Below are 25993 nucleotides of genomic sequence, written 5' to 3' on the forward strand. Positions count from 1 at the left end.
CTTCCACCTCAATATAAATATGCTTTTTTAGGCTATATAATCATATTAATCATTACCTCTTCTACATAATGCTATTTGGCACTGGCACAGTCATTATCATAATAGTACCAATTTGTATTTTTGCCGAATTTAAATGCATTAAGGTTTATGCTTTTTTTCAGGAAAACCTGGCAACATTGGGAGTATGAACGTTACAAATCTGTTGATAGTGCCCAGAAAATAGACTTATGCAGCAGTCTAAATGTAAATAGCTCTATTTTTTAATCTATTGTCAAATCAAAGTCTACTCTGGATACAGCCCTTGGTTAAAAAAGTTGTTGAAAAGTTTTGTTTTGCAATTCAGACCTTTCTTTTATATTTCTGAGCTTTTTCTTTCTTTTCGTTTTTTGTGATAAACACATCAAAAAGAGTAAAAGAGTGGAAATAAGTGGCACATTTTCATGTCACGACCATCCATGGGTTTGCTGTGTTACAGGAATAGACGTACAGTGTACAGAAGTGCCGTAACTGGCCTCACATTAGCATGTTAAAATAATTTCAGTAGCAATGAGAATAACTTTCCTGCAGGATTTGCACAAATGTCTTAAAGATTAAGTTAAAGTATGTCATTTGGTTTGTGTTCATATGCAGTATTGTGATGATCATCCTAGCAGTCATTTGTGTCATGCACCCCATGACTTTTTCTCATCAGAAGTATTCCCAAACCAAGGCATAGCTATTTTTAAAGGGTGCCTTTGGGTCAGTCCCTCTGTGTACCCCTACCTCACTCTTCTTACACAGAGAGGGACAAATGATTAGCATAGTTCAGTGTAATATACTGATAATAATAGCAAAGTCTTTTTTGCACTTTTCAGAGGAAATCTATCTGTTTGTTAGCATAGCGCATTATTACAGCATCTATTTCAATGGAAAAAGTCTGTAAAGAAAGAAACATTTGTGCATCCGTATTACTGTATTTGGTGTGTGCAAGTTGTTTCCATTTTTTGAAATATAGGGGGGTTTGCAATATGGTAGGCTGAATGAATGTCTGGTACTTTATATCATGTACATTAAAGTGTTTTCAGTTTTTATTTAATATTAGCCTCACAAGGCCAGTCCGGATCTCTAATGAGATTATGTTTTGGGAACGTTGTTGTAAAAGCACTAAAATTTGAGATAAGCTAAACCCACAGATCTTATGAAAACATTAATTCAACACTAGAGTTTAATTTAATACTAAAGTAAAGTACAAAGTACAAAAATTTCACAATGAATGTTGTAGTAATTGGCTTGCCATTTGATTTGATTTGTAAGGCATTTTACATTACTTGTGTACTTTGAAACAAGCGACTTTTGTGGGCATTAGAGCTTACATTCATGGTTGAGAGGGAGACGAGTTTAGGATGGAGATGTATTGAACTGCATTCTAAGTTCTAAATGCACTAATTAGACATACTGTTTGGTAGGCTGCGGTTTTGAACCCAGCTTGTGTTTCTTTAAGTTCAGCCTGTAGGAGGAAAACAAAACTATAATAAGTTTGGTCTCATCCAAGTAAGACTTTATTTCTTTGCACCTTTAAGCAGAAATCACTAGAAGTTTTCCTGGTTTTCAATCTTGTTTTGAGATACTCTGGCCAAGCATGACTTCTGTGTCTCTACATTTGAATAATAGCCTGTATACTTACGGTACAAATCCTCTTTGTTTTGTCTAGTAGTAAATATGTATATGAAGACATTTAATAAGCATGAAGAATTCTGTAGAATTTATACCATGTAAACAAAAAGGGAAGCTGCAGAAGAAAAAAAAGCCATTTTTATAACATGTTCCTCATAGTATTGCATTTGTTTAAGAATACAATAACAAAATGTACCTTACTGTTATTAGCTTTAGCATATCCGAAGCATGTCAAACATGGCTTTGTCAAACTTTTATTTTGATTATAAAACAATGTGTACAATCTTATGCAAAAGTTTGGACATTGTGGGTCAAACTCCATGTTACTGATTTTCTAAGTTAAATTAGCACATCGTCTACAAGTAAAATAATTGGGGTTTTCCACCATTTATAGGGCAGTTTACTTAGTACCACATTTGACTTTGAGTTCCCCAAAATGTTATATTCAATTAATAAAATGTAATTGTGTAATTGCCCACTGTAGAGGATGTGGTGCCATATTTTTTGGAAAAATCAACAAATCATGAACCAGAGGTGTCCAAACTTGTGCATTTTAAAATGTATAATATACATATATGAATACAATATATTTTATTTTATTTTAATTCAGTGTTAAGTGTTGACTTTGTCATTTGACATCTTTTTCTTTTTTGTTTAATTTTCTGGTTCAAAATCTCCATTTTAGTTCCTTTTTGCTGTTGCTTTATTCTTTAACTTAGTGTTTGTCTTTAGCTTCTTTATCTTTTGCCTTTGCTTGTCACACTAATCATTGCAGTACAAACTCTGATTTAGGTTTTGTATTGAAAGCTTGTAAATATAGTTCCTCTGATTTAAAGCTCTTTTTTTTTTACAATAAGTTATTTCACTAAGGTTGAATCTTACATACAGCAGTTGTTTTTTCTTAATTTAAGTCTTAATTTTCCCACAGGCTTTTATCAAGGACACTTACAGCTGCAGTTTCCAAACAGTCTTTTTATTTTTTATCTAGTCGTTGCCTCTAAACCAGGGTATAAGTGAATATATCTGCACTTAGTGCTCAGCAATAATGTGCAGTGTTACATAACTGGTTATGAGTCGAGCTGGGCACAAATGAAATGAGAGGGAACCTTGTAGGTGTTAATTTAGCTCTGCTGGTTTGAACATTCATGCTAAATGAGGTAGAACAGCTTTCAGACATACAGCGCTTCAGATCCAACATGTTTAGAGCCACCAAGCTGTTATTTGTTAGCACTGCCGGACAAGCCGGGTTTCCTGTGTGAAGGAGGAAGCTGTGACCCATGCACAAACACTACTTCCTCAAGGACACAAAAACCATTCCCGCTTCTCACAGCCAAAACCAACATCCACAAAGGCCTCGATGATTGTTTTATTCTGAAACTATATTATTAAAGGCTTTTTAGTATTGACACTGGGGAATCAAAATAGGACAGTGCCTTCTAAGCCCAAAGTTTTGTTTCACAGACTGAAACTCTGGGACTTTTTAAGAAAGATTTTGTCTGTCTTGTTTACTGAAGGTTGAAATGTTAACTGTGCAATATCTGGCTCTCTTTTTGTTTTCTTCCTTGTGAAATGTATATAAAAGGGTTACAAATGTACTGTAACATAAAAATAAACAAGAAAAGGAATATGTTTACTAAAGAGACTACTGAGACAGATCATTTGCGATAAAATGCACATCTGTAATTAATATGTTTCATTAAAAATAATTTAATTTAACATCCTTGTTCGTTTTCCTGGTATATTTTACATATTTAATCTGTTTACATGTAAGAGTTTTGAAGTGAAAATAGCGCTTTGAATCAAATACAGCTAGTAGGACCCTGGGGTTACCACAGTACATGAACATGCATACAGAACATCAACATGCATACAGTATTATGCAAAAATGTAAACACCCCTGGTGCAAATGTAATTTTGTAATTAATGATTTCCAAGCAACTTCTTCGTGAACAAATTATGATCTAATTCATAAATCTGGGCAGAGGTATAACACACTTTATTTAAGACCACAAGGGCCTCAATCATTTTAAAATTGGAAGAAGCTTAGCACAATCTTGAACCCTCCTAAAGTTGGCCATTAAACCAAAGGAACCCTTCTCATTGGCAAGGACAGGGAGACTGGCTAGAATTGATGGATGGAGTAATGCAGGTAAATATGGGAACAACCTTAAAGAAGACCTCCTGCAGAGTACACATCAGCTTGGGCGGGGTGACAGTTCACCGTTCAGCATGACAATACAGCCAAAACAACACTGGAGTGGTTTTAGGGCAGGTCTCTGAATGTCCCTGAGTGACCCAATCAAAGCACAAACTTAAAAAGACCGAACAGTTCACATATGCTCGCCATACAGTCTGACACACTTTGAAAGGATCTGCCATGAAGAATGAGATAAACTGCCCAAATCCAGGTGTGAAAAGCTTGAGACATATCCAAAAGGACTTGCAGCTATACATGCTGCCAAAGTTTCTACAAAATACTGACTAATGGGTCTGAACACTTTTGTGAATTACAGATTTTCTTTTTGTTTATTCATTTTTAAAGAACCCAAAACATCACCCTGTCAATGTGGGTGATTAAGGGTATATTGATGGGTATACTGGCAATTCATTGAATATCAAATCAACAAAACAATAATACTGATTACTTTTTAAATCTACTGTTTTTTACTTTGATGGTTAGACACAATATGAATCAGATTTACAGGTCTGAATTAAATCTGCAATCAATGAGCTAAACTGGTTTTCCTCTTAAATTTTGTAAACTGATAGAGAAGTTGTTTTTCTCCCACACTGAAATTGTTTTCACTTTATTAGTATGTTTTATCATATGAAATATGGTGTGACACATGTATAGTCACTAATAGTTTTAGCTGTGTCTCCACCAAAATACTGTCAATGAAAGACAGTTTAAAAGACCCCACCCATGATTTCAGGCAGGCCTTGGTGCATGGGCTGGATTGTACAAGAGGAAGTCAGCTGACCAGCTTGTGTGCTTCTTTTTCAAGTTTGAACTGACTGAAACCTGCATGCTTATTACAAGTGTCTTACCATGTTATGTTAGGGTCAGTGTTTGGAATTTTATATACCAAGCAATGGTATGACCAAAATAAGGGACCAAAATTACATAGACATCTGACTATTAGCTTGTTGGACAATTCTATTCCACAAACATATACGTTATAAATGGTTGAGACAGCAGAGGGAGCTACAGCATTATATTGAAGAGCACTGAGACCCATCCGTGTTTTCAACTTTCTGTTGAGAAATATTGCAAGTACTTTTCTCCATCTCAGTGTTTACAGTTATAGATAGATCAGGCTTTTACAACATCGCCAAAATTATGTGGGCACCCCTCATGATTACTGAGTACAGGTGTTTTGGACATGTCCATTTTTATTATGAATATTATTATTAAGTGCTTTCAAGTTGATTTTGCCTTGTGGCGGCCATATGGCCATATGTCTTCTGTTTTGGTCTTCGGTGTATCAGTGATTTAAAAACTAATTAAATGCTTCTAACTTTGTGGAACCAGTTTGGGAAGCCGTTTCCTAATTCAGCATGCAGTCAGGTCCTTTAAAAAGGTTCAGGTTTGGTTTGGAGAAACTCCAGTGGCCTGCACAATTGCTCACAATTGCTCTTATTACTGAATGGACACAAAATCCACAGAGACACTTTCAAATCTTGTGATAAGCCAGAAGATTTGAGGCTATTATAAGCCGGGATTGGTGGAACTCCATATCAATGCCCATGTTGTTCATTTCATTTTCAACTGCTCTATCCTGGTCAGGGTCGCGACGGGTCCAATTTCACTGGCATCACTGGGTGCAAAGCAAATATCATGAGCAGGGCGCCAATCCATTGCAGGGCATAGAATTAGCCACTCATGTTTGTGTAGACACCTGGCCAGCAGACAGCAGCACTGAGATTCGAACCCATTTGGTGGGTTAGCGTAGTAGAGCATTGCGCCACCCAAACACAATGTCCATGATTTCAAAATCAAATGTCCAATAAGCTCATTGTCGAATGTAACGTTTTTTTCCCAAATAGTGTATTTTCCCTGGTCCTTAAGTACAGTTAAATGCAATACACTGGTATTCTGTCTAGGTTAACCAGAATAAAGCAGTTGAACTTACATAGATATTGCTGCTTTGTTATCGTACATGTTAATTCTTATGTTTGTTTTGTAACAGTACATCAAACATTTGTTGTTAATGCAGTGTGTGAGTGACCTGAACACACGATTTACAGCATTAGGCATAATTACAGCATTATGACCAGCTCACTGAAGGTTAGACAAGCACATGGCCAGGTCCAAGTAGCTCATATCATGGATATAAACAAACCCATTAAGCTGTAGGAGAGGAACTGCACTGCAGAAAACTCTTTAGTATCCTAGCAATCTGATACTGCACTATTTGTGCTGTTAAGTGCTTTATGTCTCTGTCAGTGGGGATCTTTGGGTGTTGCTACTCAGCAGTGTAATAATTAACAGTATTTACACTACGCTTTAATAAATCCAACCAGAAATTTGGTTGCCATTACATTATTCATATAGTGTAAGGTGCATATATGAGGGTTCTTCAAAAACTTTCTGCACTTTTTAAACTCTATTTATTTAGAATTTTAAAAACAAATTACATCACTAATCACCTTCTGATGCATTTTTCCCAGCCACATACCAACTTTTTAATGCCATCAGCAAAAAATGTTTTTGGTTAAGAGCGTAGCCACTGATGCACCGCTGATTTCACATCATCATCACATGAAAATCTTCCTCCCCTTAAAGCTTCTTTGAGCGCCAAAAAACTTGGAAATGAGATGATGCTAAATCCGGGCTATAAGCGTCTCTCAGTCTCTCAGACACGACCAATTACTACTCCTCCCACCCTCATCGTTTCCAACCAAAATATAAAAGTGAGGAAACTTTTTTGAAGATCCCTGTATTAGATTTTACTGATGTGGGTCAAAAGCTTTAAGCTTCACGTAATAATGCTCATCAGACATCAGAACATGGAAAAAGTGACCTAAGGGACTTTGAACCTGTCAGGCTGGTTTGAGTATGTTCCCATCAAGCTGGTTTGAATGTACTCAATATGATGCAAAATCCATAAAGCTAACCTGCCTTGTTTCAACAGTTCAGGCTAGTGGTATTATTATGGTGTGTGGAATGATTTCTGAGCCCTCTAATATTGGTTATGCATTATTTAAATGTCACAGCCTATATTGTATTGTTGCTGACTAACTGCAACCCTTAATGACCACAATGTATCATCTTATCATGAATCACACCACAAAGCACAAATCTGTGCATCTGTGCATGAACATGACAATAATTTTACAGTGCTTTAATAACCTTCCCAATCACCTGATCGAAATCTATTAAAGTACTTTTTGGAAGAGTGTTAGAGTGGGAGATTTGCTGCATGAATACAGCTGACAAATATGCAGCAATTATGTGATACAATAAGGTCAACATAAAGCTGACTATTAATAAATAAATTAAAAGTAGTAATGCCTAAACCTCACTGCTAGAAAGTAATCTTGAGCTGTACTGTACTGTAGCTACATCATTCTTGCTTCTCCATGGACCCTCCATCACTCAGCACTGAATGGAGACATTATTGGGTGAGATGCTTCTTCCTGCACTTTTCTTCATGCCTGTATGCAGATGTTTTTTTGTATGGAGATGTGCAGCTGCACAAAAAGGCCATGTGTAAGAGGAAGCGTGGATCGGGCCTTGGCTATGTTCCGTTACCAAGGGAACAGCAGGAAGTGTGGGGCTTCCTGTTCGCTGAAGGATTGTACTGACTGCTGTCTACTGAGGTGAGTGAATGTAAATAGTTCCTTGTATTTGCATGGAACAAGGTCTTCTTAAGCCACTTTATTTAGTTGGATGGTCTTGCTGCCATTTGTAAGACTGGCACATCATTTAAATGTCTAGATGTAGGAAGGTAACAGGGCACAGTATAACATGTTTATTAAACACTACATAGTCAAAAGTATGTAAACACCTGACCATATGCTTGTTGGACATCCCATTGCAAAACAATGAACAATATTATGAACTTTGAAGCTGAGACTGTAAGAGTTTAGTCAAAAGCGCATTTGTGGGGTCAGGCACTAATGTTAGATGAGATGGCCAGGCTCACAATGAACATTATAATTCAAGTTGTTTACACTTGGGGCTCAGCATTTTCTGTCTGTCTATATACTTTAAACTTAAAAACGAGTATTATCACTAAGTAATAAAGTATCAGCAATTTATTACACATTTTATCAATTATTAAACCTAATCTATTATGGCTGGGAGTTTCACTAGGAATATGGCAATCATGCTATAGTACCATTTGCCGTAAGCCCTGGCAATGCTCAAATACCCAACCCCCCACCCAATATACCGATGTAAAAATTATAAATAAACATATTTCACTTACTAGCTTTGCGTACTATTACGATTAGTTGTTAATATGGCAAGAATGTTTTAGAATGGCAAGAACCTCAACCCCGCCCAATGTTCAATTCATGGCTACAGCCTTGATAGTACCATATTTTAAGAGAATAGTATAATTTATTGTCTGAATTTTTGTTAATTAACCTTGTAATTTAAAGTGGCACAGCCAGTAGAGTGGATACTCCCAATGTGGTCTAAAGGACAGATTCTTGTCTTTGGTAAGTAGTTTGCCAAATTTTCCCTGTGGCTATGACTTGGTTATCATTCTTCCTCCTAAAAACATGCAAAAGGTGGATTGCCCCTAGGTGTGAGTAATTCCTACAAATAAAGTTTTTGGGTGACACCAGACCTGCCACAACTCTGACCAGAATAACAAAAAATTAATGAATAAAGTAAATATAAGGTACTTCAAGATGTTTCTTTAAAATACTGTGTTTGTGATGGATTTATAGCAAAAAACAGCACAAACAAGCCAATCTACAAATCCTGTAGTGAATTTAATTGTATGACATGATAATTTGGTTAACTTTTATAATAAGGTTTTATAATAGTTAACTATTTAATTTTATTTGAAATATACAGTAATACCAGCACTTGCCCCTGTCTGTCAGCTGGTTAGACACACAGCAGTAAAAATAATCTGTTAATTTATGGCCTACAAAACTAAAGTCAAGCAGCTGTCATTACCTGGCCGTGACTGATAGGGTATAATTGAAAATGAACACCAATCCGAGAAAGAAACAGTTAAAGAAATGTGTATTCACTTTGTATAACGCTAGATTCGGCCAGCCGGTTGATGCAGTTAATGAAAATGAAGTGCAATGGAATATTGATGTCTAAATGCATCTTGCTTTCAATAGTCTGTTAATTAGAGAAGATAAATGCTGGAAATGTTTCTCATCAGCTATTAATAATTTGGCATCATCCAGCTGTAGCTTTCTTTCCTTTTAAATACAATTCCTCTATTAAACTTAGTCTCAGTCAGAACAAAATAGACAGAATAGACATGACTGAATTTGAAGCAGCTGTCACAGAGTAAAACGATGAAATCATAAAAGGATGAGATGATGAACCAGTGCTCTGATTAGTCTCCATGTATCTGATCTAGAATCTTATATCACAGTCAGTCAGCTGAATACAGAGGTGCCTTTCATGACACTGTTTAGATAGCATTCACTGCAAATCTGTCTGCCAAGGACAGTCAAACCAGCTGTTTCAAATAAAAGATTACTTGATGTAATACCAAGATATATTTTACCTTTAAACTGCACATCAGTCTCCAGAAACTGCTTTTAAACTGGTCCAGTCTGAGGACCAACATTTATCTTTCATAATCAAGCAGTTCAACAGTCTTACCTTATTGAAAGGTTTTTTTTTTTTTTTTTTTTTTTTTTACAATTTGTAAACTGCAGTAGTGAACAATACACTCACTCATGTAGTACAACATTTCATTTTACTTGCAGCTTCATTCTGGTCAGGGTCAGTCTAGGACACTTGGAAACACTGGACACAGGCGGGCAAATTAGTGCACAAAATCCACCCTCTGTATGTTTTTGGAGCAATTTGGTGCAGCCCATTTACGTTCTTCATATGTTTTGGAAGGTGGAAGGAAAACAGAATGCCTGGGGAAAACATGTGAAGAACATGTAAACATCCCACCAACAGTAACTGGAAATGTGGATCAATCCAAGCTACCCAGGACTTTGTCAATACTAACTGGATTTTACTAGAGGAACGATCTAGAACTGGATCAAGCCAACAGTTAAGGTCTCCACCAAAAATAAGAGCGTGTGAGGACATGTCCGAGATGTTTGAGAAAAGCTGCCTAAAAAAGTCATCATGGTCCCAGTTACATACTCACTCACTCACTTTCTTAACCGCTTATCCAATTTAGTGTCGCGGGGGGTGGGGGTTGGCGTTGGGGGGTGTTGGTGCCTATCCAGCTTTTTAATGGGCGCAAGGCACACAGTAACACCCTGGACAGGGCACCAGTCCATCGCAGACATACATACACACACACACACACACACACACATACACACACCCATTCACCCATAGGGCAATTCAGTGTCTCCAATTAACCTGACTGCATGTTTTTGGACTGTGGGAGGAAACCGGCGCTCCCGGAAGAAACCCACACAGGGAGAACATGCAAACTCTGCACTGAAAGGTCCCGGACCGTCTCGCCTGGGGATCGAACCCAGGACCTTATTGCTGTGAGGCAACAGTGCTACCCACTAAAAAAATATTTTCTGCATCAATTTTCATTTTTTTTCATACTGTTTTTAACACATCACATGTTTTATACAACTTTACATGTGACACTTTTGCCTCTTTTGCATGTATTCTTTTTTAAGACAAATATTTTACACATTTTCCTAGTGTGTCATGTTTACATTTTGTAATTTGAAAGAAGGGTATGTAATTGATATGACTTTTGTGCATGCACTGCTAGAAAGTATTTGTAAGACAATGAAAAAAAATACACAACAAATGCTGTACACTTGGGAAAAATATTTATGGTAAAAAATTTAAAACAAGGAATAAGTTCATGTTCCATGTTCATAAAAGTTTCAACCCAAAAAATAAAATAATCAATGTCAGCTCACCTCGACAGGCACTTTTCTGGCTACATAAATGTCATGTATTTCAATGTACTGTATAACACATTTCGTACATTAAAATACAGCTTCATGAACTTTCTTTAAGAGTGTAAAACAACAGTGATCTGTGTTGTATTTATTTTTTCACAGAGAACCTATAGAACCCATAAAATAATTAATTAAAGGCTAAATTAGTCTTCACAGTGTGAAGTGTGACTCCATTAACTCGTATTGATGCATGGGTAATGCAGACAATTGATTTGCTTTAAATGAAATGTGCTGACAAGTGTTATTTGCCTTCATGTGGAAATTACCGAGCGCATAACTATGGGATTTTTGTACGTATCCAGTCAACAGAATGCAAAATGAATGCAAAATTCTTTATGTATATAATGCAAAGACAACAATGAGATTAACAGGATTTTCTTTAACTTGCTTATATTATTTTTGTGCATCATTTTCTCATGAATATTAGGCATCACACTGGCAAAACTGGAGGTGTGGGCACAGCACAGCAACATGTCCTGGGGACCTGGTTTTGATGCTCATTTCACATATTCTTTTCTAATTATATACCTTTTTATAAAAATATTTCTGCATGTTCTAACTGTGTCTCCATTGGCTATATCCAGGTTCTTTGGTTTCCTTTAAGAATGTTCTGAGAACATCCAAACATCATCTGGTCAGTGGGGTTCTACTGGGGCCTGTTTTGATTGATGAATAGGGTACAGGGGGTTTACAATGTGTACATTCAACCTATGAGCTACAGATAGTAATTGTACACCCACAAATTGTTTACCTATCTAAATGATAGGTAGCTTATGAAATCTATATAATATAGGTGTACCTAATAAAGTGCTTAATGAGTGTATGCAGTATATATTTGTTTTAATGATGTACACAACCAAATGGTGTAGAATTTAAACTGTTGTTATAATGGCATTTGGAAAAATATATAATGTCTAATGTGTCCGACAGTTGGACATCAGTCATTAGGCAAAATAAATAATATAGCGCACTTGAGTTCCAGCACACCTCAGGAAATATATTTGGACAGGTCAGTGATGTGTTGCACGCTGATTTTGTGCATTGAAAACTGATTTAGAATTCAGAATCGAGCTTTAAAAGAATTAAAATGAACCTAATAATATTTACTTGTTTATCTGAAGCTATAGTTTTGCTTGTTTTATGGAATATACCCCACTGGGTGTTAAACGTGTACCTACTATTGTACCTTGTGGGTGGTTTACATGGCCGTCCCATTTCAAGTACATGTGGCTTTAGTAACACTTACAGACAAGGCAGATGACAAGACAGTATGGCTCCAGTATGTTTTAAGTTTCATGGAGCAGCTGGTATTCTCTGTTAGTTGATCATGTTCATCCGAAGCGTTTTGGGAATGCGGTGCCAGACGGCATGCTAACCATTGACAGTTTCTTGGCACTGAAGGCATCACAGAACACTGAACGCAATCAACACTTTAACCTTTGTGTACATGTCCTACTTCACCCAGTCACAAGAGGCTTGACATTCTCTGATATTGCTGTCCTTGTCACCACACTGTGGACCAATAATAGACAATTGATCCCGGGCAGTTCACATACTGCTGGTCAGCTTGTCCATTCCTCATACTATCGAGCTGCTTATAGAAGTGTAGAAAATAGAAGTCAGCAGAGCTCTTTGTGGCTTTTGAACCTCCGTTTCCCATTCATATCCCATCCAGCATGGCTCTGCTACACATTTTGCTGCCCTTCATGGAATGTGAGGCAGACGTGAGTGGAGAGCGACTGGTCCTGCGAGGAACACAGTAGTTAGAGATCAGGCGTTCTCTGTTCTGTATTTTCTGTCTTTCCAATGGATGATCCGTGTTACATTTGCAGTCCGTCTCACCTTTTAATGCGGCTGATCCGATCACAGAGGATGGACAGGTACTGGGTGAGCTTGACCATGGCGATAATAAGTGTTCCGATCACGAGCGTACATGTGGGCCACAGTAGTGAAGACAAGATTGCAGAAGGGCCGTAGAGACGAGTCAGGATGGCGCAATCTTGCTGTTCTGCTGGGTCTGAGAAACATCGGACCTGCTGCTGCGTCTTCAGTCGCTCTGAGATGTTTAATACCAAGGCATGCATCATGGCATGATCTTTTCGACACTTTGGGATGTAGAAACACTGTAGGGAAGGAGATGAGAGAGATTGTCTTGTTAGAGGTAATTTAACTGTATGGCCAAAAGTATGTAGACCATGCTGTTACTCTTTTCCTGTGCAGATATGGTTAAGATATGGATTAGTTCTTAAACAATATGGTTTCACGAGTTTGTTGTGGAGGAATTACGGTGACCTTCACAGAGCCAGGCATCGTTGTCCAACATGAATGTCTGACCTTACAAATGCTCTTTTGACTGAATGAGCACATTCAGTAAGGTGAAGGCTGATATAGCATGACTCCTCATGGCATTGGAATGGGATGTCCATCTAGCTTGTGGTCAGGTGTCCAATTACTTGTGGGTGTCCTACCAACACAAGTGGCCTTCTTAAAGTCTTGTTGATCTTGTTGAGGTTCTGGTATGAATACCAGATGAATACTGTAAGCATAGTGTCCTTCTCTTTGGGCAGTGAAAAGAAGTGTCTGCATTCATATCAGAGAAGGTGTGTGCCAACCTCTGAATATTGTTAAAAAGGAGGGGGATTTTTTTTTTCTATGTGGGTTTCCTCCGGGAGCTCCGGTTTCCTCCCACAGTCCAAAGACCTGCAAGTGAGGTGAATTGGAGATACAAAATTGTCCATGACTGCGTTTGACATTAAACTTGAACTGATGAATCTTGTGTAACCAGTAACTACTTGTCCTGTCATGAATGTAATAAAAATATGTGACATTGAAATCCTAATAAATAAATAATAGTAAATAATAATAATCTGATGTGGTGTTTTGTGATATGCGCACCTCCGGGTTGGCCTCTTGGGCTTCTTCATTGTAAGAAAGTCTCAGGACTCGTCCTGATGAGTTCAGGCTGACGTACACCTGCAGGCACGGGTATCGCGAGCTCTTCCAGCACTCTGCTCCACAACTGTAGCTACAGTTAATCTCCCCAATAATGGTGGAGTTCAGAATGGTACAGCTCACCTCCTCTGTCCATACACTAAGTGGGGAAAGGGGAAAAGTTCAGCAACATATTTCTGCATCTGTCTTTATTTTTTCCTATAGTCAGGTGTAATACTAGACCCAAGAAGCTGCTGGAATATGGTAACACAGTCCACATTGAAGCTAGATTTACATTTCATGGTCTCAGAGGCTTGCAGTGCACATGGACTTAATTAAAATAACAAAAACAAGACTTATTACACTTATTACTTCAGCTTTAAGGCTCATGATGATAGTAAGGTTGCTTGACTGTGGACAGTGTCACCCAAGTTTTAGCAGCTGTTAATTATAGCAGACCTCTTCATATCTGACCATCCTGACAAATGACCTCGTAGCCATTTTCACCTGACCTTGGCAACAAAAAAAAAGTCAACGGTTCCATGTACGTTTTGATGGGGGAAGTCAAACTAGCCCTGTTTATATAGACACAAAAAGCTGTACCAGCTGTAGTTGATCTTAATTTATTAGAAGCAATTAAGAGGTAATAACACAAAGTTATATGGCATAATAAAACTTTCTACACCCCAAGTTAATAATCTGTATGCGGCTGTACTGTGTAAGACCACTGGGGGCCCTACCCTGTATTAGTATCATGTTATTTTTGAGTGTAGATGAACAGCTGTTTGTATGGATACAATGTGATAAATTAGCACAAGTCAGGTTGTAATGAATAAAAGAGCTTTAGGACTTTTATGTAAGTCAGAAATTTTGGCTCTGAGTTTGGGAATGGCGTCACACATCACACAATTCTGGACAGAGGAGTGTGATAAAAAGAAATCTTTAGCATACTTTAACAACATGAATTTCTGACAATAAAATTAGCAACTAATAATGAACAGGGTGACAATGTGGTGGTGTTATAACAAAACAGGGGGAAGAAAGAGCTTAAATACTGTACATTCAGCAGTCGGAAGGAACAATAAACGTGTGTGCTGTGTAGTGTTTAGATGTACTTTAAAGGTACCTAAGAAGTGAAGGCTCAGTCGTACCTGTCTGAATAGGAGCGCACCATTGTAATTCCCAGGACAAAGAACATCATGACAGAAAACATGATCATGCTGAGGCCAAGGAGAATAGCTCTGTCCTCTCCAGCTTTCAGAGCTGTTACCGTCTTTCTCTTGTCCAGAATATCATACTCCCTTATCTTCTGATAAATGGTCCTGTTCATTAGATACAGACATAAAGCATGAAGTGCTGAACAAGTCTTAATATAACAGACTTTACATGATTACAAGGTTATTGGGTACACCTACCATATGGATGCTTGTAGATACGTATATATAAGTATTGACTAAACAAAATATTAAGAAGATAAAAAAACTTCCGTTCTGTAAAATAAATTGTTTCTAGTGAAACCTGCATAAACAAAAAAATGGTAAATAAATTTATAAAAAAAGTAATGGGCAACAATTGGCTTGTTGTTTGATTGATGCCGCCTGCACAGAGACGAAGGATAATGCGGAGGAGGGGGTGTGTGTTAGTCATGGCTCTCCTCAGTCAGAGTAGAGATCAACATCAGTAGAGAGGAAGCGTAATGCAATTGGGTAATTGGATACGACTAGATTGGGAGGAAAATTGGGGCCCACCTGCTTTAGAGGTCGACAGGGGGCATGGGTTACAGAATCATGCCCACCTGCCATATCATTATGGTCTATCATCACTGCTTAACTGCTCAGGATGAGAGAGCTGTCCCCTAGAGGCAGTGCAAGGCAGCTTCTCTATGAGCAGACCCCACAGAAGCTTTCCAGTCACATATTGCTCTTGCCTTAACATTTTGGAATGTGTTGCTTTTTAAAATATCTTTTTTAAATTAGCTATCTGTTTACAAACTGTTTTTAGTTTTATTCACATTTTACTTATTGTCCTAACTTTTTTTTCGAATTGGGGTTGTAGAATAAAATCTTATTTTATTCTTCTAAACTGTGTGTAATCAAACAGCTAGATTTTGTTAGCCAAAGTATCTTAATTAGCTTGGTTGCAGTTAAATATATTATTTTTAATTAAAGAAATGTCTCTACCACCGGAGGTATTATTTAGGTTGTAGAATATTTTTAGCATACCAGAGACACAGATGTGGTAGTGAGTGATGTGCTGTCCAAATGTTAGACACAACATCCTAACGACCCAGTTAAGTGCACCTATATGCTAGTTGTAAGTATTATAACCATTTAGTGTAAGTACAAAACAGGTTTTCCTAATAAATGGGCAGCTGAGTGGATCTTAAGACTGTCTCTCTTCAGACACACTCCTTGACTCAGACACATTGTGATTGACATTTAATTAGCAAGGCTGAAAAATACCAACAGGATTTAACCTCAAAGATCAAACGTTCCAATTAAAGTCTATTTAGATTAAACAGCATCAATAATCAATGACTCAGAAAGGAGGAGGCCTCATTTAAAAGCTCTAATTCAGTAACCAAGAACAGCATTCTCACAATCCATGAACAATATTAAATATATCTTAATAAACGCTTTAAACATAATGTTCTTTTCAGATTTGACATTATGCATTGTTCTATAATAGGTTATTACCTATTATATATAACATATATTATTATTATGTCAATGTATTTTAGTGTATTCATTTAAATGCATTTTGTACATTAAGCTATGTTAACTGCCTTACATTTGGTAAAATGACAGGTGGTACAACTGCTCAGCTGTTTAAAATCATGACATGTTAAACAGCAGACAGTTTAAAGTAACCTGCTGCAGAGACCAGCAGGAGGTATGGGTTACAAGATCATGCCCATCTGTCATGACATTACAGTCTCTGCACCTCATTGAGCATTAATTCGCTCCAGGTGGAGGTCCCACTATTTAATCACAGTTCCTTTCTCAAAGGGTGGCTGGCTTCTCTGTTGGCAACCATGTTTAATCCGAGTTTGTACTCAGTTTGTTCCCTCACTTTTTGGTTGTTGCATGCCAGTGGATCAGGTATCTGGCCCCATTGTGACGACCAGTTTTCATTCTGAGTCTGATTTTACAAGCTGTGGATGTCTATTGCACATATTTTTTATTTCTTTTAATAGCTTATGTTATTTTGGCTACCCCTCCCTTCTTGGCATGAGGGTCTTTATCCAGTATTGTATTGTTCTACCTTGGCTAAGCATCCTGCATATTGGGTTTATAATAAATCTTTAAATATTGCAGGTACTCCTGGTGCCTTATTGATTATTGAAAACCTTTGTTTACACATCAAACCATGGGATTATAGGATGCTGTTTAGACTTTAGAAGTCTTTCCTATTGCAGTGCTTATATGTGCAAAAACTTAACTTAACTTAACTTTACCACCAAATTAATAATCTAAGTTGATGTATATTTCTGAAAGAGACGACTTGCTGTAAAGGAAATCTACTGGTCTTCACAAAGCCTTGGCCACAACCACAGAAATCACTTGGAATACATTGGAATGTCCATTGCTAACCAGGACTTCTCTTTCAACATCAGTGCCTGACCTCACAAATGTTCTTTGGACTGAATGTAATGGGTCAATCTGTTGCCTTGTGCAGATTGATGCATTATAGTCCTAAAAACTACATTTCACACTCAAGCACTATATTAGTCTGAGCTAGGATCAATGCAGTGCTGAGTCTTTGTTTCACACTGATGCAGCTGCTAAGATAGACGGAAGGTTTGAAGCAATTGCTTAAAACAATTTTAAAAAATGTTACTTTTAGTGATCTAATAGAAGAATCTTAAATGTGATCAAATGACCAATAAATAAAGTGCATTCATTGGTGTAGATAATTACCTCCTAATTCGCAAACCGTTCAGTGTTGTTGACTTCCTAATTTTCTGATTGTTTTAATGATTTCAAGAGAAAAAAAGTAATAATAAATAATGGTTATCTAGGTGAAATCCAACTTTTTATGCCCTGTTCCATAGTACATAGTACAGTACATGATACATAAAACAGTAAACAGTAACTAAATGAATTATAATAATACATGCAATGCAAACAATACAACAACCAAAATAACCAACTGTGGATTTTATTCAAAGGTAAAAGTAAAGAAATTAAAGACAAAAACCAAAGTAAAGCAGGCAGTCAAATGTCTAAAGTTGTAATGTTTTTGCGTACCTCCTTTCATTTCCTGATCCCTGAGCTCCTTTAACTCCAGCCCACAGGAACATCCTCCCAGCGCTTCCCAACGCACCCGCCAATGACTGCTGGGATAATCTACAGAAGATACACACTCTTAATCAACCATGAGCAACCAGGTCACATTTCATCCTTTTTTCCACTAGACGGAAGCTGCAGAAAAATGAATCCCTTGCAGTGTTCTTCCATGAGCATCTCTTAGGACATCCTGAGATATTTTATCAAGCTCAGAAGTTAGTTACCAAAGACATATTAAAGTCATCAAAAAAGAAGAAAAAATCCAAAACCAAGAGAAAGAAGGTGATACACGGAAAAATAACCCAGCAGGAGCGAACGATCAAAGAACAGTCCTTAGCGGGAGTAAAGTGTGTCTACCTGGAGAAAACGTCCCTCTGACATCAATCGGTGGGCTGCCTTCATCTAGTCCCTCATTTCCTGCTTGCTAGTTTGTTATTGACTGCTCACAGGCAGTGAGCAAGCAGCAGTATGGGGGATAATGAGCAGAGTGGTGGGCAGGGAGTGGGGCGCCCACCACGCTGCTGATCCCCAACCAAATCATTTACTCCCTCCTCCTCACAGTGACTCACTCAGCCAGCGAGGGGACAGGGCAGGAAGGTGGGGACGAGGGGTTGATCGTCTGAGTGCTCTTTGGATCTGCCTCGTCCCCAGCAGATGGCTACTGATTGGCCTTGATGGACAGCCTTGTGACTGCTTAAAAACAGGTGTTTGGGGCACCCATTCACATTCCAGTGTGTGTCACAAAAAGAGCCTACTCGAACTCTATTTGTTTATGCGGGATCCTACTGTGGAGGTGAATCATTTGCCATGCACGCATGTATTTTAATTGTAAATGGTTTTTGTGAATGAATATACTAATGAATTAACAACTAGGCAGCAAAGAATTAAAAAGAGGGAGGATAAAGAGAATCAAAGGGGCAGTAATGAGCAAAGGAAACAGAACAATTTAAAAGGGGTGCAACATGCATTTCTTACCCATGGGTCCAACTGTTGTATTGCTGCCCCTGTGAGTATATGAATGAGTGAATGAGTCAGCAAATGAATGAGTGTAAGACTTGATATTGTAGACTAAGTGTGGTTGATTTAAGGCACAATGAGGTTAATGGTTGATTCATTGGGTAAATAGGGTAGGGTAAATTACATATGTGAATGGGTATGGGCTAAGTGAGTAAGTGAGTGAGTAAGTGAGTGAGTCTTGGAATTGTTTAGTGACTAACTGATGGAATGGGTATGTGTGTGGTTGAAGGGATGGGTGAGTGATTAGCTGACAAATGAAATGATCGATTGTGTGGTTGACTTAAAAAAGTTACCAACTGATTAGTGAGGTAATTTATTATGTGAGAAATTAATATGTGATTATGTGGGTGAATGAGTGAGCGAGTGAGTGAATGAGTGGGATGGCTGATGGACTGATTAAGCGTGTGGTTGACGGAAAGGGTTTATATCAGTGATTTAAATGAACTGGAACTGAAATTGGTTATGATGCATACATGATTAAATAAATGTCAGACGGTTTTGGTTAGTGATCATATGGAACAGTCTGTGAACTAGCAAATGGGAGTTTCTATATTATGTAAAGCTTAATTCATCATGTTGCAGGTCAGATTGTCCATCAGCTTGCAAATCAGTGACTCCTAAACTGCTGCCCATGTACTATATGCCACATATTTAAATGTCTGTTCTGGCAGAGCAGCATTTGCTCTTAGAGCAACAAAGTTCTACTTGTGACTAGGTCTGACTGAGCTAGCTGGCTGATTTACGAGCTCGGCTCACAGTGGTGCCTGGGGAAACTGGCGGTGCGACACTGTTTCTAATTCAGGAAGAATCGCTGAGAACTCACAATAAATACAAGTAGGCAAAGTACAAAGGGTGGGGAAAATGTGCAACAGGCTTATTGTCTGGTGTCCAAATAGTTCATGCTAAATTGTGTTTATCTTTATGCCATGACATGTTTTGTGCTCAGTTTCCACGTTCAGAACAATCACATTGTTCAAAAATAACTGAGCCCTATGCAACTTAACTACTGACCGTCATAGATTCAAAAGGTAGAAACATTTATGTCTGAGCCTGGCAGTCTGCAATGCACAAACCAGCATTGGCACCACATTTATTTAGTTCTTGTCAATGTCTTTGAACCTCTTTCACCTGTCAGCCATTCATAAATTTCTAGAAAGCTGACAAAAATATAGCAAAAATATTCCACCATAGCTCGATACATAGCTACACACAGGTATTTTCCATTCAAAAGAGCTCTAGACAGCTTGTGTTTTACAGTTTGGTCATAGGGTGGGTGTGTGCGCATGTGAATAGCTTCTGTAACCCAGTACAACCCATCCCCTTACTGAGATCTATTGTGTTGACAGTTGGAGAGCTACCAAAACATTTTGACTCCTCCAATATTGCCAGCATGCATCATCAGACATGCACCGCCTTTTACTGACTCCATAAACAAGATACTGTTTGTTGTTTATGATGCCAGTTGAGCACTTTCTCTGTTGGGCTACAAATAGTTTTATTAAATCCAGAACAATAAGGCTTACAAGATTAATAAACACCTATCAGACATGTACAAACAGGGGTTTGGTGGATGCATTCAGTCAGTCAACTACAAGGTGCAATAGAGACTGGGATACTGAGCTTGTGTATTAAATAGCATGCTAATGTAACCTTCTGAAGATTGACCTATAAAACAATACATGATTATTCTCCTCTGCTCTGAGGGAAATGTTTGAACTGTTTGATAGAACTATGGGATACGAAACTGTTTGAAGGAACTATTGGACTGCTTGCCAAAGCTACTGAATATGTTTTTTTATCGTTTCTGTTACGTTTTACGCTAATAATTGGCCTGTCATGAATGAACGGTTTAAACGTAAACTTTTTTTGATAGTTGAGTTTGTTTATGTAAATTGGTCTCTGTAAGAATATTTAAAAAATATTAAATGCATAATGTTTTATTATGACAGTGTGTGAACTTTTGTCAAGGATCTATAATGTTATAGGAACGTCATTGTTATAGTAGAAACATTTGTTCCTGATCTGAGGATGTTATCCAGGTTCATGGTGACATTATTTAAAGATCTAGAAAAAACCCTTTTCCAAAAAGGTTGGAACACTTTCAAAAATGCAATAAAACTAAAATGTGTAAGTTGTAAATTCACTTGAACCTTCACTTGGAGATTTAGGAGATTTTCTCTTACTCCCTGAATCTTTTCATGTTATTATGAATCGTAGGTGGTGAAAGACTTAAATTCATTGCATTCTTGCCCTGAGAAACATTGTCTTTAAACTGACTGACAATTCTCTCTCAAAGTATGGAACAAAGTGGTGAACCATGACCCATCCTAGCTTGCAAAGACTACGTCATTGGTAGATGCTATTACAGTTTGCAAATTACAGTTTTATTGCATTTTTTTTAGAAAGTGTCCCAACTTTTCTGGAAATAGTGTTGGCTCCTATTAAATAAATCCACATGAATATGAAGATTCTAATGTCAACTCGGAGTTTCAAAATTGGACTTTTATTACAATTAGCAGTAGTCACTGTAGTTTAATAAACCTCCTAAAAGTATCCAACTTTTTGACCACCATGTCACTGTATATATAATCCCGTATATATGATCTCAACTACATGTAAATGTGGTCCCCACCTGGGGATCTAACCCAGGACCTTCTTGCTGTGAGGAGACAGTGCTACCCATAAGCCACCGTGCCACCCACCCAAACTAGCGGGAACAACAGTTGAAATCAAATGTTTCAAAAGCAGTATACCTAAAAATAAAAAGAACTTTTATTTTTTTATTGTACATGTGCTACGTCCACTGAGCCTCATTAGCAATGTTCCTTTCATTAGCTGGACAATTCCCTGCTTACACCACTGATTTAACACATTACCTGCCTAATCTTGCATTACATTGTGACACTAATGAGAACAATAGAGATGAAATAACAAAGACCAGGATTGCTGATTAGGTTGAAGTCAGACTAAATTAAGATCTGTTTCTTCTAACAGCATACTAAATCATACACAGAACAACGTATTCTTCTGAACACACAAAGCAGCGTCAATGCAAATGGATCCTTGAAAAGATATATTTATAGATTATATATTTATTAAAAAATAATAAGACTGAAAAGCAGGTACTAACTAAATGCATGTATAAGACAATAGATGTAGCAATGACTAATGTAATATTTCAGATCTAAAATTAGCAAGCACTTTATTACGCTATATTCTTTCAAATACATATTTCAGGCATCATTTCATTAAAAAAGTGAGAAGAGTGCCGCTCAGGTGGGGCAGCGGTAAAATACGCTAGGACACCAGAGCTGGGATTTCGAATGCATCATATCGAATCTCAGCTCTGCCATCCGGCTGGGCTGGGCAGCTACATGAACAACGATTGGCAGTTGTTCACAGGGTGGGATAAGCCGGACCAGGGTTCCTCATAGTGCAATTACGACCTCTGCTGGCTGATTGATGGCGCCTGCACAGAGTTGAGGAATAATGTTGATCAGGGTGTGGCTCTCTGTGCACAAGGCTGATTCGCATATGAACTCGCCTCGTGCAGGTGAAAAGATGCAGTCGGTACTGCACATGTGTCGGAGGGGCCGTGTGTCAGTTGTGAGGCTCCTCGGTCAGCAGTGGAGGGTTGTATCGATAGAGGTGAAGTGTAATGCAATCAGGGTAATTGGATACGACTAGATTAGGGGAGAAGATTAAAAGAAAAAAAAGTGAGAAGAAAAAACTAATATCCAGAAGTAATTTTGTTTTGGATAAAACCAAGACATCATTGTGTGCAATCATTTTATAGCTTGAATTTTTACATTTATCATGTTATCGTACTCCTTAATTATTCCCTTAAAACCCACTTTAAGATTCGAGATTTTCCAGACCCCACCACATCCTCACTCCTCACTCTGTGGCCTATTTTTCCACTGCAGAACTGTAAATGAGGGCATATTTCAAAAGAATTCAAAAGTAGGCTGTTGCCACTGTTCTTATGGCATAACTGTGTGAACAGCTCAACATTTCAACAAAATTAAAGAGTCAAAGCTAACAAAATGTAACTATCCATCTGTCTCTTAAACAACTCCTCACCCCAAGGTTTAGAACCCCTGAAATAAGAGGGTTCACAGGTCAACAATCTGAGAGAAAAATGATCATTTACTTTATTTATTTACTTTTTGCATTAACACATAGAGATTCATACATAATGGTTAATGTCACCTAGCCTGCAAAGCCGTTTGATGTAAATACTGTAACATACTGTATAGTACGTGATCAAAAGTATGTGGAAACCTGAGCTTGTTGAACGTCATTCAAAAAAAATGTGGACTTAAATATAGTGTTGCGACCCCCCCCTCTTGAAGCTGTAACAGCCTCTGCTCTTCTGGGAAAGCTTTCCGCAAGATTTTGGAGTGTGTCTGTGGGAACACAGAACACAGACATCATGCCTTTATTTACCTCGCTTTATGCACAGCACGACAGTCATGCTTGAATATGAACAGCTTTTCAAAACTGTTCACACAGGACTGGAATTTATTTCATTTATTTAATTAATTTTATTAATAATTAATGCACCTGTTAACAATGGGCGTGGTTGAAACACCTGAATGCAATAATTAGAAAGGGTGTCCACATACTTTTGACCATACAGTGTAATTTACTGTATGTATCTCCTGGGTCAAAAATGAGGACATTGGCGCGCAGGTGGCACAGTGGGATATTCTGCTAGCACACCAGCACTGAGATTCTGAACACACCGGTTTGAATCTTGGCTCTGGGCGCCATCTAGCGGGCACAATTGGCAGTGCCTGCAGCAGACAAAATTGACCACAGACTCTGCTGTGTGGGAAAGGCCGGACTAAGTGGGTGGGGTCTTCAAGAAGGAGTTGAGGACTGCGCACATGTCAAAGGGGGCGTTGAGCAGGCAAATATACCCTCCTCAAACTCAATCGGAACCCCCAGCAGCGGAAAACTAACTGGCTACACTTAATTGCCAGAAAAAGGGAGAAAATGCATAAATAAATTTTAAGAACTTAGGACATCAGAAAAAATCTGCCCAGAAGTTTAATTATTTACATTAAACATAACCATATTGAGGTATAATTATTGTAACAGTTAGTTGGAAAATTTTTGGTCTTTGGTCAAGATCTGGAGCGCGGCCCACTTTTTTGACCTTTGATTTATAATTACTGATTGTTCCCCATCTGTTGCTGTGCAAAATTTGTCAAACCCATCCAGCCCTTCCATCAACACAGCACAAGGCAACAGTTTGACCACAACCATTTTCAGCACAAGCTTGACACTGACATGCTAGTGACATAATCGTGTGTGTGTGTGTGTGTGTGTGTGTGTGTGTGTGTGTGTGTGTGTGGTATGATCTCAATGCTGGGTTGAGAATAGTCCACCAACCAACATTCAGTCAAAGGCATCCTGTGGTCACAGACTAACACTGATGAACTGCTGAAGGAAGATTAACCCAAATCATCCAAAAAAGGTCATCACAGTACTCTGACAAAGTAAGCTGCCTGTCTAGTGAAGTGTGTCTAATACACTATATGGTCAAAAGTATGCGGACAGCTGTTATTAAGCTGTTGCAGGTATGTTATTGATTTTAGGTGTTTTTAGCCACATCCCTTTCTTACGGGTGTAACAAAATAAATTGCTTTTAACTTTGTGCCAACAGTTTGGGGAAAGCCCTTTCCAAAGTAAAGACCATAGTGGTTTGAGTTTGTTATCTATGAACTGCAGTGTCCTGCATAGAAACCTCAACCTCGGTTAACATCTTTGAGATAAACATTGAGGTATCTCTTGCAACATCAGTGCCCAACCTCAAAATGGTGTTTTGACCTAATGGGCACCAGTCACAGACAAAAAGATGGAAAAGAAAAATATATAATAAAAATGTAGAACAAAAAAATATAATATGGAATGAATTGGTGCCCTGTCCAGTGTGTATTCCTGCCCTGAGCCCAGTGTTCCTTGAGTGAACACTACATACACACCAACCAAACACAAACACAGTCACTGTATGTCTCTATTTTGTGACGCCCCACAAAAGCAAACCACAGTGTGTTTTAAACGTTTTTTTGCTCTTTATTAGTTAACAATCACCATTAAGCAAAGTGTAATTACATTTTAATAAGAGACTGTTCAGACCACTACTGAAAGTTGCTACCCTGCTGGTCAGAAAGGGATGTTGTCCAAACCCACATTTATAAAAGTGCATAGAATATTAAAGGCTTTCCACTGCGCTGATGATGCAAATGCAGGTGGATAAACAAAAGAGTCCACTGTGCATACAAAACTGATCTGGGATCTGAGAGAGCCACACTGAGAGACCTTCTGTTCCTGCTCATGAAACAGAATTATGTAAATGTTAAATTAACTCAAGTGGTTAGCAACACAATTAAACATCCTGCCATTTGCACTTATAGCTTTTAAAACTACAAATAGTTTATTAAAATAATCCAAACTGCAGACTTTAATTTTAATAGTTTTTGTACATTCACGGTACTTAGCTGATGCTTTCATCCAAAGTAAATCACAACTGTACAATCGGAAGTGTTTTGTAGTAAGATCTAAAATGATTTATCATAACAAATATGCCAAACTGCCAAGTTAATTCTGACTCTTGGATAATGTTTTTTCAGAACATCATGTCTTCTGTTTTGATCTTCAGGCTTCTTTATGTCCTGTTTATTATTCCTCTAATTGTATTTATTCATCTTGCTGCAGGCCATCCTCTTCCTTTTTACCTCCAACTCTTCAATTCAAGGTTGTATTTTCTAGTACGGTTAAAAAGCAATAGATGTGGCTGGACACCCCTCCCCATTACTGAGTTAAGATGGAAAACCATATTTCTAGAATATTGGTGTTTTGATGTTGATAATGTTTTTTTTTATTTTTATTTTTTATTCTTTCATTTACCTCATTGTAATGTCATTGTGTGATGTTTTTTGTAATAATTGTTATTGCTGCTGCAACACCACAATTTCCCTTCGGGGATTAAT

At 37.9% G+C, this 25993-nt stretch overlaps 1 protein-coding gene across 1 annotated transcript; it reads right to left on the minus strand.

The window, feature by feature from the left end:
* Positions 1 to 12593: 12593 nt before the first annotated feature.
* On the minus strand, positions 12594 to 17989 carry s100p (S100 calcium binding protein P). The gene is made up of 5 exons (XM_063013260.1): positions 17937 to 17989; positions 16557 to 16559; positions 14838 to 15008; positions 13651 to 13846; positions 12594 to 12878 (listed from the first exon to the last, which is right to left on the minus strand). The coding sequence occupies exons 1-5, from the start codon at positions 17987 to 17989 to the stop codon at positions 12594 to 12596; spliced, it is 708 nt and encodes a 235-aa protein (XP_062869330.1).
* Between the last annotated feature and the right edge of the window lie 8004 nt (positions 17990 to 25993).

The sequence above is a fragment of the Trichomycterus rosablanca genome, chromosome 17 (assembly GCF_030014385.1).
Source record: "Trichomycterus rosablanca isolate fTriRos1 chromosome 17, fTriRos1.hap1, whole genome shotgun sequence".
NCBI classification, from domain to species: Eukaryota; Metazoa; Chordata; class Actinopteri; order Siluriformes; family Trichomycteridae; genus Trichomycterus; species Trichomycterus rosablanca.

Coding starts and splice junctions, on each gene's coding strand:
- s100p (XM_063013260.1), bottom strand. CDS start 17,989: ATGTTCCTGTGGGCTGGAGTTAAAGGAGCTCAGGGATCAGGAAATGAA. Junction 13,847..14,837: donor GTGCGCTCCTATTCAGACAG/GTACGACTGAGC, acceptor TTCCCCACTTAG/TGTATGGACAGAGGAGGTGA. Junction 12,879..13,650: donor CCCAAGAGGCCAACCCGGAG/GTGCGCATATCA, acceptor CCTTCCCTACAG/TGTTTCTACATCCCAAAGTG.